Source organism: Oryctolagus cuniculus, chromosome 1, assembly GCF_051225735.1.
Source record: "Oryctolagus cuniculus isolate XC-2025 breed Fujian yellow rabbit chromosome 1, ASM5122573v1, whole genome shotgun sequence".
NCBI lineage: Eukaryota > Metazoa > Chordata > Mammalia > Lagomorpha > Leporidae > Oryctolagus > Oryctolagus cuniculus.
In genome coordinates this window covers 236,963,015-236,975,886 of record NC_142867.1, presented here as the reverse complement: position 1 = coordinate 236,975,886, position 12,872 = coordinate 236,963,015, and the positions used below count along the sequence as shown (strand labels likewise).

The 12,872-nt window shown below is 73.4% G+C and overlaps 2 protein-coding genes across 13 annotated transcripts; both read right to left on the bottom strand.

The window, feature by feature from the left end:
• Positions 1-2,062: 2,062 nt before the first annotated feature.
• Positions 2,063-3,787, bottom strand: DNLZ (DNL-type zinc finger). Its single transcript, XM_070059123.2, has 3 exons — positions 3,510-3,787; positions 2,986-3,125; positions 2,063-2,280 (listed from the first exon to the last, which is right to left on the bottom strand). Exons 1-3 carry the CDS (start codon positions 3,732-3,734, stop codon positions 2,130-2,132), a joined length of 516 nt encoding a protein of 171 aa, XP_069915224.1. The 5' UTR covers positions 3,735-3,787; the 3' UTR covers positions 2,063-2,129.
• Positions 3,788-3,902: 115 nt separating this feature from the next.
• CARD9 (caspase recruitment domain family member 9) lies at positions 3,903-11,961 on the bottom strand. Of its 12 annotated transcripts, none has more exons than XM_070059058.2 (13): positions 11,825-11,961; positions 10,636-10,851; positions 10,361-10,498; positions 9,135-9,439; positions 7,438-7,617; positions 7,188-7,331; positions 6,997-7,122; positions 5,750-5,941; positions 5,255-5,296; positions 5,119-5,164; positions 4,400-4,503; positions 4,216-4,289; positions 3,903-4,128 (listed from the first exon to the last, which is right to left on the bottom strand). In XM_070059058.2, exons 2-13 carry the CDS (start codon positions 10,817-10,819, stop codon positions 4,029-4,031), a joined length of 1,635 nt encoding a protein of 544 aa, XP_069915159.1. In that variant the 5' UTR covers positions 10,820-10,851; positions 11,825-11,961; the 3' UTR covers positions 3,903-4,028. The 12 variants fall into 12 exon arrangements, with proteins under 12 accessions (XP_069915159.1, XP_069915166.1, XP_069915171.1 ...); XM_070059065.2 differs by having other exon boundaries at positions 4,400-4,449; XM_070059070.2 differs by having other exon boundaries at positions 4,400-4,449; positions 5,119-5,158.
• Positions 11,962-12,872: the final 911 nt, after the last annotated feature.

Sequence of the window (12,872 nt, the reverse complement as noted above, 5' to 3'; positions counted from 1 at the left end):
TAGGAGAGGCTGCAGCCGCCCAGGGGCCCTGCCCAGGCCCACCCACGGAGCCCTTCGGGGCGGGGGCCCTGCTACAGCAGTGAGGGCTCCAGCCCACCCCTCCCATCTGAGCCAGTGGGGCCTGGTCCGCCAGCCGCCTCCCTCCAGGCCAGCCCCCAGCCTCTAGGCCCTGCTGCCGCCCCCCCCCCCCCGACCCGCGGGCGTCACCCTAGGAGTCCTGGCAACACCAGTCCAGGCTGAGTGGTGCCAGTGGTGCGGCCCCGCAGCCCCTCCCACAGCGCTGCCTGGCCGATGGGGCTCCCAGCACAGGCCCTGACCCCCCAGCCCAGCCTCTGGGGGCCCCTCGGGCACCCCTGGGGCAGGCCAGGCCCACTTCACAGGGCCTTCCAGCCTTGGTCTGCTCAGGGGCTGGAGGAACGGAGCCCCAGGAAGAGGGAGGGGTGTCAGCAACCAGGGCCCCCCCGAAGGTCCGATGACCACCGCGCTGTGCAGACGGCCTGTAGCGGGATGGGGGGGGCCTCAGGCAGGAAGGTCAGGCTGAGACGGGCAGGGCGTCCGGCAGGGTGGATCTGAGAGCGGCCATTCAGTCGGGACGCCTGGTTCCGGGGGTCAGTGGAGGGGTCCCCCACAGGCCAGCGGGCGGCTGGGGACGGAGCTGGAGCTGCGTGGACACCAGGCTTGCAGGGGAGCGGGGCCCAGCTCTCCCCGCCGTCTCTCCTGCCCCCTCCCCGGGACAGGGTGAGCGGCAGGTGCATCCGCCCCAGGGGCTACAACCCAGGGCTCTCAGGCCAGGGGCCACCCCCAGGCTGGGCCCAGCTGTGCCGTGGCCAGGCTGTGGGCTGTGGGTACCGTGCACTACCAGGTGGCCCCGCGGTGCACGCTGTGTGGCTGGGGGCCACCGTGGTCCTCCCTTTCCCTCAGGGCTACCTGCTGCCCCCCCCCCCCCCGTCCCAGGATGCGGCTGTGCCTGTGGGAGGGAAGCTGGACTGGGGTGCACCAGCAGGTCGGGCGGCACCCAGGGCGCAGCAGCCACCGCTCCACCTGCGTCGGCGCAAAGGAGAAGGGGGGGGCTGCCGGGAGCCCTGAGCACAAGGCCCTGCCCGTATCCCGCCGGCGTCTCCAGGACCAGGCTGCTGGGAAGTGCGGGTGCGGGCTCAGAGGCATGGCAGGTGGGGAGGGGCCTGGCCTGGGCGGGCAGGGGAGGGGAGCCCGAAACCAGGGCAAGGCTGCCCCCCGCAGGGACAGATCCCGGGGGGGGGGGGGAGGCCCTTCCAAGGGTGGCAACTTGGCCCTGACTGGCCGGCCGGCTCTGGTTGTCACGCAGCCGCCCTGGGGGTCAGGGCGGGACAGTGGCCCACAGGGGAGGGCCGGGGCGGGCTCTGCACCAGGGGTCTGCTCTGCGGGGATCAGGCCAGGCCTGGGAGGCGCGGGCCCCCCAGGGACAGCCGTGTCCAGGCACGGGATAAGGTGGTCCTCGCGTTGGTGCCGGCTCAGCCACGGGTGGGCCTCCACGGATGGCACGCAGGCCTCGGGATAATGGAGGGTTGTGTGCCGAGGGAGGGACGGCAGCTGAGCCGGCACTTGCCGCAGACGCCCGGGGACCGTGCCACGCGCCCGGGCTCCGCGCTCCCCAGCCCGCGACTGTAGCTGCGGGTGCCGAGGGTCACAGCTCAGAGCTCCTGCTGCTCGCTGCATAAACGGGCGCGCCGAGAGCCCCGCGGCCGGGCCGGGCACCGCCGCCCACAGGAGTGCGTCGAGAGCCCCGCGGCCGGGCTGGGCACCGCCGCCCACAGGAGCGCGTCGAGAGCCCCCGGCCGGGCCGGGCACCGCGCCCACCGCACCCATGGCCCGCTGCCTGAGCCCCGAAGCCTCCACAGCCTCCCGGCTCGCTCGCTTGGCCTGTGGCCGAGACCACCCGGAGCCCCGCCCACCTGGGCTCCGCCCGCTGACTCCCAGGAGGGGCGGCGGGGAGGCCGGGGCCCTGTGGCTGCACGTGCGCCCTGCACAGCACCGGGGGCTCATGGGAGTCCTGGCGCAGGAGAAGCAGCCACTGGCCCAGCACGAGGAGCTGATGTCGTTTATTGGCAGAAAAGGGGAGGAGCCAGAGAGCCCACAGCAGGGGGGCGGGGTCAGCTCAGCTCTGTCCTGCCGGGCGGGGCGGCGTCCTCGTCCTCCCCGCGCTCTGGAGCGGCCGGGGAAGCGGGGGTCAGCTCCAGGGTCCCCTCGCCAGCTGCCCGGCGCACCTGCTCCCCTCGGGCGGCCAGGATCTCCTCGACGTTCCTGAAAACGGGGCGGCTTACTCCCCTGGCCCTCGCTGCCCCGGCCCCGGCCCCCCAGAGCCCAGAAGTGGAGACCCCCAGCTGTGACCAGCCCAGGGGCCGGGCACACACCGCGGTTCTGCACCTGCTGCTCCTGCCGCCCTGTCCCGGGCACAGACAGCTCAGCACCCAGGTGCGCCCGCCGGGCACACACCTGCCCGTCCCTGGTGCCAGAGGGCTAGAGGGCTCCACGCCAAGGCGGCGGCCGGCGGAGGCGAGACCTGGGGCTGCCACACGGGGGCGCGCGCACAGGCAGGTGTGCGGACACAGCTGGCTGCGGGGCACCTGCGTCCCACGGGGGGCGGGGGAGGGCCCTGGGTCAGGCCTCCCACTCAGGTGCGCCCTGGGAGGCAGCAGGAGCGGCTTCTGCCCGGCCCGGCCCGGCCGTGGTGGTCATCTGGGGAGTGACCAGCAGATGGGAGCTGACACGCCTCCATACCGGTGAGGCTGATGTTTGCAACTCAGAGACGGAAGAAGGGCCCTCCATCCCCCCGGGATGCCACCCAGCCAGGTCTGCGCCACCCGGAAGCCGGGGGCCAGGAGCGGCACCAGGGCCCACGCGGGTGCAGGGCCTGGGCTGGAGTGGGCGCCGTGCGGGCCGTGGCGCGGATTAACCTGCCGGCCACACCCTCGCCCCGATAAAACAAGCACTGAAGACCGGTCTCACCTCTGCCCGCCCAGGTCCGAGAACCAGCCCAGGTTGTCGGCGATGATGTGGTGGTTCCGGCAGCCGGGGCAGGTCACGATGACCACGCCCTGGTGGTAGGCCAGCTTGGAGATACGCTTGGAGGAGCGAGTGCCGCACACCTAGGGCGAGAGGCCCACCCACTGGAGCCGCGTCCCAGCAGGAGGCTCCGCCCCCAGGGCAGCCCACCCACCGGGAGCCCGGCCACGCCCCTGAGGATCCGCCCCCCCAGCCGGCCCGTCCTCCACAGGAGGCTCCGCCCCCAGGGCGGCCCCGCCACGCCCCTCAGAGGCTCCGCCCCAGGGCAGCCCCACCCACTGCGAGCCGAGTCCTTCCAGGAGGCTCCGCCCCCAGGGCAGCCCCACCCACTGGGAGCCGGCCACGCCCCCGAGGAGCCGCCCCCGAGTGCAGCCCCACCCACTGCGAGCCGTGTCCTTCAGGGAGGCTCCGCCCCCAGGGCAGCCCCACCCACCGCGCGCGCGGCCCCGCCCCTCCCGGAAGTCCACCTTGCAGGTGTAGACGAGCTGGTAGTGCGCCGCTTGCACGCGCCCCGCCGCCTGGGGCCCCGGCTCCGAGCTCGAGTGCCGCCAGCCCCAGGCCCAGCCCCCGGCCCGCCGACTCCCCGCAACCGCCGGGCGGGCCCCGCGGCCCCACAGCCGCCTCGGGCCGGGTCCCTGGGGCCGCGGGCGACCCAGCAGCCCCGCAGCGCGCCCCAGCGCCGCCCTCAGCATGCCGCGGTCACGCCGCCGCCATCTTGGGGCGGGCGGAAGTGGCGGCGCCGACTTCCGGTGCCGCGCTCTGCTGCCCCCTCGCGGCGGCTCGCGGCGCTGCGCCGGCCTCCCGGGCCCCGCACGCCGGGCTCGGCGCGGGACACGCGCGCGAGGACGCGGACGCGGGTCGTTCTAGGTGCCTTTTTATTGCCCGCCTGCTGTGCTCGGGCGGAGGGTACAACGGCTGACCCCCCGCCCCCACGGCGGGAGCCCCGGGCTCCAGGGGGGTCCCCGCGGGGGTGTGTCCCGGGGCCGCTAGGAGCCCTCGGTGTCCGTGTTGTCGCTGCCCGTCGTGTTGTCCCGGTCCACCTCCCCGTGCCGCCAGCTGTCCTGCGTCTTCCTGAGCGCGCGCTTCCTGCGGAGACGCGGGTGGGCAGGGCCGCAGGTGGGCGGGCCGCGGTGGGCAGGCGCGCGCTCAGCGCCGCCCCAGCCCTGCGCGCACCTGCGGTAGTTCTCGAAGCTCTCCTTGAGCCGCCGCCGCTCCTTCTCCGGGGGCTCGCTGCCCAGGCCCGCGTCCTGGGGAAGGGGCGGGCTCAGCGCCGGCCGAGGCTCCCGCGCCCCTCCCCAGCCGTCCAGGGGGCTCTGGGCTGGGGGCTCCCGGGGTGGGGGACCGCCCCTGGCCTTACGTGGGGGCTCGGTGAAATCTCCTTGTGCGGCTCGGTCACCCCCAGGCCACCTGCGAGCGGAGTCCCGTGTCGTGGGTCCGGCAGAGCTGTGGACGCCACGGCCCCTGGGGGCGGCCCAGAGCCCACTCGGCGCCGGTGGCCAGGCCTCGGCCGTGTCCTGGGCACACACACGTGTGCGCGCCTGCAGGGCCGCGGACGGCTCGCACCTGCCACCGCTGGGCAGAGCTGAGCTGGACCTGGGTCCCGCCCGCCTCGGCCACGCGGGGCTCCGTGGCCTCGAGGCCAGTGCCCGCCCACCCACACTTCTCCATTTGCAGCTTCCGCTTTTGCTCCTGCCCAGAGGCTGGGTCGCGTTTGACGCTGAGGAAGTCGGTCTGGCTCCCCCAGGGACCCCCCTACCGCGCACTGGGCCCACCGCCCACCTGAACCGCACGCACGCACGCACGCGGGCCAGTCCTCCTGCCGCCCAGCCCCGCCTCCAGGCTGCTGACGGATCCCGCTCTGCCCAATCAACGCCCAGGCCCCGCCCACGGGCTCCTGTCACCGCCTCCTGGCTGAGGGCAGGCTGGGGGCCACAGGCCTGCCGTGTCCTCCCTGGGTTAGGGTGGGGGCCCCAGCCCGGCCCCGCGCAGCGGCTGTCCAGGTCACAGTCCCTGTGCCCAGCCTCTCTCCCGTGCGGGCAGGGACCAGGTGTGGGCCGGGCACGGCGCCCTCCTCACCTTTGTCGCACGGCCGGGCGTCCTCCGGGTCCCCGGGGAGCTGCAGCTTCCGATGAGAGGGCGAGGTCACCGCTGCCCCTCCCCAGACCCGGCCCGGCCCCCTTTCCTGGTTGGTGTGGGGAGGGGCCCTGCTCACCTCCCCCGAGTCCCTGGGCGAGCCGTCTTCCAGGTCCCAGCTCTGCAGCCACAGGACAGGGGCCGGTCAGCAGGCGAGGGGAGGCTGCGCCTCCTGCAGCCCCCAGCCAGAATGGGCCCTCCCCCCCCGCCTGGGGTCCCACCACACCTCCCCCCCCACCGTGTCCTGGGGTCCCCGGGCCCACCAGGACGAGCGTGTCCGGCTCCTGCCCCTGGAGCCTGCCCTCGGCAGCCATCACCTCCCCTCCCGAGTCCTGGGGGCCCACCACACCTCCCCTCCCCCCCCCCCCGTGTCCTGGGGGCCCACCAGGGCGAGCGTGTCCGGCTCCTGCCCCTGGAGCCTGCCCTCAGCGGCCAGCACCTCCCCCCGCCCCGTGTCCTGGGGGCCCACCACACCTCCCCTCCCCTCCCTGCCCCGTGTCCTGGGGTCCCTGAGGCCCACCCCCCCCCGTGTCCTGGGGCCCACCTCCCCCCCCCCCCGTGTCCCGGGGCCCACCAGGGCGAGCGTGTCCGGCTGCTGCCCCTGGAGCCTGCCCTCGGCGGCCAGCAGGCGGCTCTGGCACTGCAGCAGCTGCACCTGCAGCTCGTCCGCTCTCTCCCGCAGCTCCCGCAGCTGCTTGCGCAGGGCGTCCTTCTCCTGCAGGCTGCACGCGTGCTGGGAGTGCAGCTGCCCCCGCGTGGCGATGGCCTGCGGGACACACGCGTGGGCCCTGAGCCTCCGACACGGCTCTGCGACGAGCCGGCCACGTGGGCCGGGCCCGCGCTGTTGCCCGTGGACTTGGGTCTGCGTCTGGGGAACTGCGGCGCCCTGCGTGAGGCCGCTGCCCGGGTCGGAGCGCCTGGGACCAGGCCCCGCCTCTGCTCCTGATCCAGCTTCCCGCTAACGCACCTGGGGGTACTGGGCCCTGCCCGCTGTGGGGGAGACCCGGACGGAGCCCCTGGGGCTGGCCTCAGCCTGGCCCAGCCCCGGGTGTTGCAGGCAGTGGGGGCGAACCAGATGGAAGAGCTGCCACTGCCCGCAAATAAGCAAAGCTTAAGAACTGGCACTGTGGCGCAGCGGTTAAAGCCTGCAGGGCGGCATCCCACATGGGCGCCGGTTCTTGTCCCGGCTGCTCCACTTGCGATCCAGCTCTGTGATGTGGCCTGGGAAAGCAGTGGAGGATGGACCAAGGCCTTGGGCCCTGCACCCGCGTGGGAGACCTGGAGGAGGCTCCTGGCTTCGGATCAATGCAGCTCTGGCCATTGCGGCCATCTGGGCAGTGAACCAGCAGATGGAAGACCTCTCTACCTCTCTCTCTCTCTCTACCTCTCAAAGAGATAAAATCTCAAAAACAAGGAGCATGATGGTCTGTGCTGTGTGAGACGCCCGCCTGTCCCCACTGGGGGCCGGCCAGCCGTGGGACACCGACACACAGAGGGAACAGGGCCACGGGCAGGGGCAGGGCAGAGTCTGGGCCCATCAGCGCCCCCGCGGCCGGGACTTGATCCATTTTTGTCCCTATTGGGCCACCCAGAGGCAGCCAGAGGTCCCGCCTACCAGCCCTGCCGCTGCCTGCCTCCGAGTCCCGGCCGCTCTTCTTCTTTGTGTGTGTGTGTGTGTGTGTGCAAGTCCTCCTCCGCCCCCAGGGCCCCCCCCCCAGGTGCTGGTTTCTGTGTTAGAGCAGCTCCCTGAGGGTGCATCGTGGCCGAGGGGCGCACCGAGGGAGACCCCGAGAGCGGGGAGGGCACTGGGCCCCCACACACCTGGTCCCGCTCCAGGGCCACCTCCTCCATCTGCTGCAGCACGGCCTCCATGCGCTCCTTGTAGAGCCGGGCGTCCTTGCGCAGGGCCTGGCACTGCAGGTCCAACACCTCCTTCTCCTCCGCGCACTGTGGGGACGGCCGCTCAGCGCCCCGCGGGGAGGGCGCCCGGCCCCCAGGGCCCCGCCTCCTACCCGGGCGCGGAGGGCCTCGGCCTGGCGCAGCTCCTTGCGCAGGGAGAAGACGGTGCCGGCCTGCTCCTGGTGGTCACGCAGCACCTGCCGCCACTCCTCCTCCAGCACCTGGACGTAGGGGCTGCTCCGCTCCCGCGTCCCCTGCTGGACACAGAGCGGCCGTCCCGCGCGGCTCCGCCCCCGCCCGCCCCCGCCCGCCCGGCGCCCGGCGCCCACCCGCCCCCGCCCGCCCGGCGCCCGGCGCCCCCACCTGCGCCGCGGCCTCCAGGTCCTGCACGCGCGCCTCCAGCTGGGCCTTCTGCTGCTGCAGCTCCCACAGCAGCTCCTGGCTCGGCCGCTGCTCCATGGCGCGCCGCAGCCGCAGCGTGTGCTTGCGCTCCACCGTGCAGTCCTCCTCCGCCCGCAGGAGGCTGTGCCGGAGCCCGTCCACCTGCACGCGGCTGCCGGTCAGCCCGCCCCCGGGCCAGCAGCCGGGCCCCAGGCCTGCGTTCCCCACCCCCGGGCCGGGCAGAAGGGTCCCCAGCATGGCTTGCGGCCCCCGCCGTCCCCCAAGCCAGGCAGTGGGGCAACCAGCCTGTGGCCCTCGACCCCTGCCCACCAGGCCCACCCCAGGCCGGGCAGCGGGGTCCTAGGCCTGCATTCCCCACCCCCCAGACTGGGCAACGGGGTCCCATGCCTGGTTCATAGCCCCTGTCCCCCCAAGTCCACCCAGGCCAGGCAGTGGGGTCCCAGGCCTGCAGCCCCCACCCCCCAGGCCAGGCAGTGGGGTCCCAGGCCCGGCTCCTGGCCCCTGCCCCCAAGGCCCACCCCAAGCCGGGCAGTGGGGCACCCAGCCTGTGGCCCTCGACCCCTGCCCACCAGGCCCACCCCAGGCCGGGCAGCGGGGTCCTAGGCCTGCAGCCCCCACCCCCACGCCAGGCAGTGGGGTCCCAGGCCTGCAGCCCCCACCCCCAGGCCAGGCAGTGGGGTTCCAGGCCCGGCTCCTGACCCCTGCCCCCCAGGCCCACCCCAGGCCAGGCAGTGGGGTCCCAGGCCTGCAGCCCCCACCCCCACGCCAGGCAGTGGGGTCCCAGGCCTGCAGCCCCCACCCCCAGGCCAGGCAGTGGGGTCCCAGGCCCGGCTCCTGGCCCCTGCCCCCAAGGCCCACCCCAGGCCGGGCAATTTGGTCCCAGGCCCACCCCAGGCTGGACAGTGGGGTCCCAGGCCCACCCCAGGCCAGGCAGTGGGGTCCCAGGCCCGGCTCCTGGCCCCTGCCTCCAGGCCCACCCCAGGCCGGGCAGTGGGGTCCCAGGCCCGGCTCCTGGCCCCTGCCCCCCAGGCCCACCCCAGGCCGGGCAGTGGGGTCCCAGGCCCACCCCAGGCTGGACAATGGGGTCCCAGGCCCACCCCAGGCCAGGCAGTGGGGTCCCAGGCCCGGCTCCTGGCCCCTGCCTCCAGGCCCACCCCAGGCCGGGCAGTGGGGTCCCAGGCCCGGCTCCTGGCCCCTGCCCCCCAGGCCCACCCCAGGCCAGGCAGTGGGGTCCCAGGCCCGGCTCCTGGCCCCTGCCTCCAGGCCCACCCCAGGCCGGGAAGTGGGGTCCCAGGCCCGGCTCCTGGCCCCTGCCTCCAGGCCCACCCCAGGCGGGGCAGTGGGGTCCGAGGCCCGGCTCCTGGCCCCTGCCCCCCAGGCCCACCCCAGGCGGGGCAGTGGGGTCCCAGGCCCACCCCAGGCTGGACAATGGGGTCCCAGGCCCACCCCAGGCCGGGCAGTGGGGTCCCAGGCCCGGCTCCTGACCCCTGCCCCCCAGGCCCACCCCAGGCCGCGCAGTGGGGTCCCAGGCCCACCCCAGGCCGGGCAGTGGGGTTCCAGGCCCACCCCAGGCCGGGCAGTGGGGTCCCAGGCCCACCCCAGGCCGGGCAGTGGGGTCCCAGGCCTGGCTCCTGGCCCCTGCCCCCAGGCCTGCCCACCTCGAGCTGCAGGTCGCGGGCCCGCGTGAGCGCCGCCCCCTTCTCCTCGCTCAGGCGCGCCAGGCGCATGGCCAGCTCGTAGTTCTCGTCCTTGCAACGCTTGAGCTCGCGGGCGCCGGCCTCGCACTCCTGCCGCAGCCGCTGCAGGCGCTCCTGGTGGGTGCTCAGCAGGCTGTCCCTGAGCCGCAGCTCCCGGATGCAGGCCTCCTGGGCGCTGAGCAGCGCCGCCAGCTCCTGCGCCTTCTTCTGCAGCTTCATGAGCTCGCCCATCAGCAGCTGCGTCAGCCCCGACTCCCCGGACGCGTCTGCGGGAGGCCCGGCCTCACAGGCTCCGTCCCGTCCGGCCCCCGGCCCCCCAGGCCCGGCAGGGGGCACCAGGGGAGGGTCCCGGGGCCTCCCTACCAGGCGAGCCAGCCAGGCCCCCAGGGGATAGGCACTGGGAACCTAGCTCAGCCCCTCTGCCTGGTTGTATAATGCATCTTTTTTTTTTTTTTTAAAGATTTTATTTTTTATTTATTTAAGAGGCAGAGTTAGAGAGAGAATCTTCCATCCTCTGGTTCACTCCCCAGATGGCCACAACAGCCAGGGCTGGGCCAGGCTGAAGCCAGGAGCCAGGAGCTTCTCCAGGTCTCCCACGCGGGAGCAGGGGCCCAGGCACTCGGCCCAGCTCCTACTGCTCTCCCAGGTGCATTAGCAGGGAGCTGGCTGGGAGGCGGAGCAGCCAGGACTTGAATGGAAGCCCATATGGGATGCCAGCACTACACACCGTGGCTTTACCTGCTGCGCCCCGGCGCCAGCCCCTGACAATGGAACGTAAGCACACGGGGGCCCATGGCTGCCCAGGCCAGCACAGTCCACCCCTGCCGTGCCCTGGGAGCAGGGGCTGGCGTGGAGCTGTCCCCTCTGTGGCAAGCGCCTGGGGGCCGGCATCCCACATGGGCGGCGATCAACGCCCGGCTGTGCCTGGGAAGGCAGCGGAAGATGGCTCAACCGCACCCACGTGGGAGACCGGGAGAAGCTCTGGCGCCTGTGGGGCCATCTGGGGAGTGACCCAGCGGATAGAAGCTCTCCCTCCTCTGTCACTCTGCCTTTCAAATAAATCTTTACTAATCTTTTAAGAAAAGAAAAGGCACACCTACCCCCAAACCACGACACCACCTCCCCAGCCTTTCCAACTGGAGGCCCCTCTCCGGCAGAGTGAGGCCCACCCCGCCGGCGCCCCTCACCGATGATGGTGGAGAAGACGCGGGCCGGCTCCCTGCCCGTGACCTTCCTGTACAGCTGTGGGTAGTACAGCTCCAGGCTCTCCAGGAAAGCCACGTAGCCCTTGTGGCCGGTGCGCTGCAGGATGTCCAGGAGCACACCTGTGGTGGGAGGGCCGGGCTGGGGGCGGCGCTGCAGCCCGGGCAGAGGCCACCCCCGGCCGGCAGGACAGAAGCCACCGTCCCCGCCCCAGCCCTGGCTCTGCCCGGGGTGCCTGCCCGCCGGGCGGCTGACTGACCCACTTTGCGCTTGCGGATGACCAGGCTGGGGTCGCTGAGCACCTGCTCCTCGTCATCGGGGTTCAGCACCTTGCACTGCCGCAGGTAGGGGGTGATGCGCGCGGGGTCGATGGCGGAGGTGAGCTGCACGCGGAAGCCCTCCAGGGCGCTCCAGCACTCGTCCTCGTTCTCGTAGTCCGACATGGCCCCGGCGGCCGCTGCGGTGCCCGCCTCTGCTGCCCGGGGAGCGCGCGCCTGTGTCCAGAGCAGCTCCCCCGGGGCTCGGCAGGGCACCCCCCACTCCCCGTCAGACCCCTGGCACCGCCCCTGCTCCACGGCCCAGCCCCGGCCCCCTCCCACCTGTGGAGCACAGCACCTGCGGCTCTCCGGGCAGCTCCCATGCAGCTGCGCGGGGGCTCCAGGCCCCCCACCTTTGCCGAGCAAGGAGCCGGGAGGGGCTGGACTTCCCGTTTCCCCCGTGGGACACCCACTCACGGTGGCCTCCTGTGAGCCACCGCGGGTGACGCAACAGCTCTGCGCAGCTGCCCCGTGCCAGGGCGTTCAGCAGGGGGCTGAGGTTCCCCCCACAGGAGTGGCGCACACTGCGGGGGTGGGGGTGGGGCTGGCCGGGTCACCACTGCCCGTGGACGCCACCGTGGTGCCTTCCGACACTCCTCCGGGGCGGCAGCACCCCTGGCCTGCCCCCAGCGCCGGCCACGCTGCTGGGAAGGCCGCCAGCCCTGCCCGTCACCGACCTGCGCAGGGGAGGCCTCAGATGGCAGAAGCCGCCCACTCCAGGACTGGCCATGGTAGCCGCACCCCTCCCCTGACCGGCCCCTCGGGTGGTCCTCGGGCCCGGGGGGGCACTGGCCACTGCCCCTCAGGACGTGGTCGGTGGCGACAGGCGGGACCTCTCGGGGAATTTCTCAACTTCCTGCTGCTCACTGTCACCCATCCTGCCCAGCAGTGGGGGGGTCCTTGGAGTCACTCGCCGGGCCCACTTCCTGCCGTTGCGGCCCCAGAGCCACAGTCCCACCCAGCCTCCTGCGGCAGACCCTGCAGGACCGGCAGTCAGCGGCCAGGCCCTGGCAAGGCAGGGCGGCCACGCCGCGTGGGGACCTGCAGTCTGTTACGGGCCTCTGCTCCTGCCCCCGACGGCGGCCAAGGGCGGCCCGGCCACCTCCTGGACAGGGCACCGGGCCTGCCTACCTCAGGTCCTTTGGGAGCTGCCTGTCCGCTGCCCGGCCACGCTGGAGGGGAGCCAGGGAGGGCAGCCTGTGCGCTTCCTGACGGGTTCTGCGGAGTTCCAGAGGCCGGGGGCCCTCCTGCCGGGGACGGCCCCTGGGGGCCGCCTTCTGATTTGCCCAGCCGGGCGCCCGAGGGGTGGGGCCGAGGGAAGTGGGAACCTCAGTCGGCAGAGGAACCTTCTCGGTGGCTGCTTGGGACAGGACCTGGGACACTTGGAGGCCCAGCCCCAGGGCGGCTGCAGGGGCAGTCCGCCGTCCAGTCCCCCGAGGCCCACATAGGGACCCTCACCCACCGCTCTGGAGACGGTGGCTCTGAGGTGGGGCTGGCCAGCGAGGAGGGCACTGCAGCTGCCCAGGGGCTGGCACTCGGCGGGGCCCGCTCGGGCGCCCGGTTCATCCCAGGGGTGGTGTCACGCCTGGCCTGGCCCCTGTCCAGACAACGGTGTGCTTCAGCCTGGACACCAGGGCCCGCCTGCCTGCCGGGGACAGCACTCCTGTGCCCAGGACAGCCACCAACCTGTCGCCCTCTGCCACCAGCTCCTCTGCCCGACCCGCGCGGCCCTCCTGGGGCAGCATCGGAACCACAGGGAGGCGCGGGCAGCGAGGGTCTCCCCCAGCATGCGGGACTCGCGCGGACACCTGGGGAGCGACCCAGTGGATGGACCGGCCTTTGCCTCTGTCACCCCACCGTGAGGCTTCAGCCTGGGGAGGGGACAGAGGGGGAGCTGGGGTTTGGCCGTGTGACAGGGACAGCAGCAGGGCGGGGGGAGCCGCTGCCGAGACTGTGGGCAGCCAGGTGGCCGCTGGTTCCCGGGATCTCGCCGGGGGCTGGCCTGTGTGGTCAGGGTGGGGAGAGCCCAGCGGCGGCCTGCGGAAGGCGCCAGGCTGCTTCCTGCTGGGGACGCACGGCTGAGCCTGAGGCCAGAGCCACACGCGGCTGCCCCAGCTCCTTCCCTCCTGTGCCCAGGCCAAGGGCAGGGCCGGGGGCTGAGGCTCCGCAGACCCCAGCC

Bases quoted from the DNA above. Each gene is read 5' to 3' on its own strand.
- CARD9 (XM_070059030.2), bottom strand. From the start codon at position 10,819: ATGTCGGACTACGAGAACGAGGACGAGTGCTGGAGCGCCCTGGAGGGC. The intron at 10,499-10,635 runs GTCAGTCAGCCG...CTCCCACCACAG, and splicing joins CATCCGCAAGCGCAAAGTGG to GTGTGCTCCTGGACATCCTG. The intron at 9,440-10,360 runs GTGAGGGGCGCC...GGCCTCCCGCAG, and splicing joins CGTCTTCTCCACCATCATCG to ACGCGTCCGGGGAGTCGGGG.
- DNLZ (XM_070059123.2), bottom strand. From the start codon at position 3,734: ATGCTGAGGGCGGCGCTGGGGCGCGCTGCGGGGCTGCTGGGTCGCCCG. The intron at 3,126-3,509 runs GTGGACTTCCGG...CTCTCGCCCTAG, and splicing joins AGCTCGTCTACACCTGCAAG to GTGTGCGGCACTCGCTCCTC. The intron at 2,281-2,985 runs GTGAGACCGGTC...CCCCGTTTTCAG, and splicing joins TCGGACCTGGGCGGGCAGAG to GAACGTCGAGGAGATCCTGG.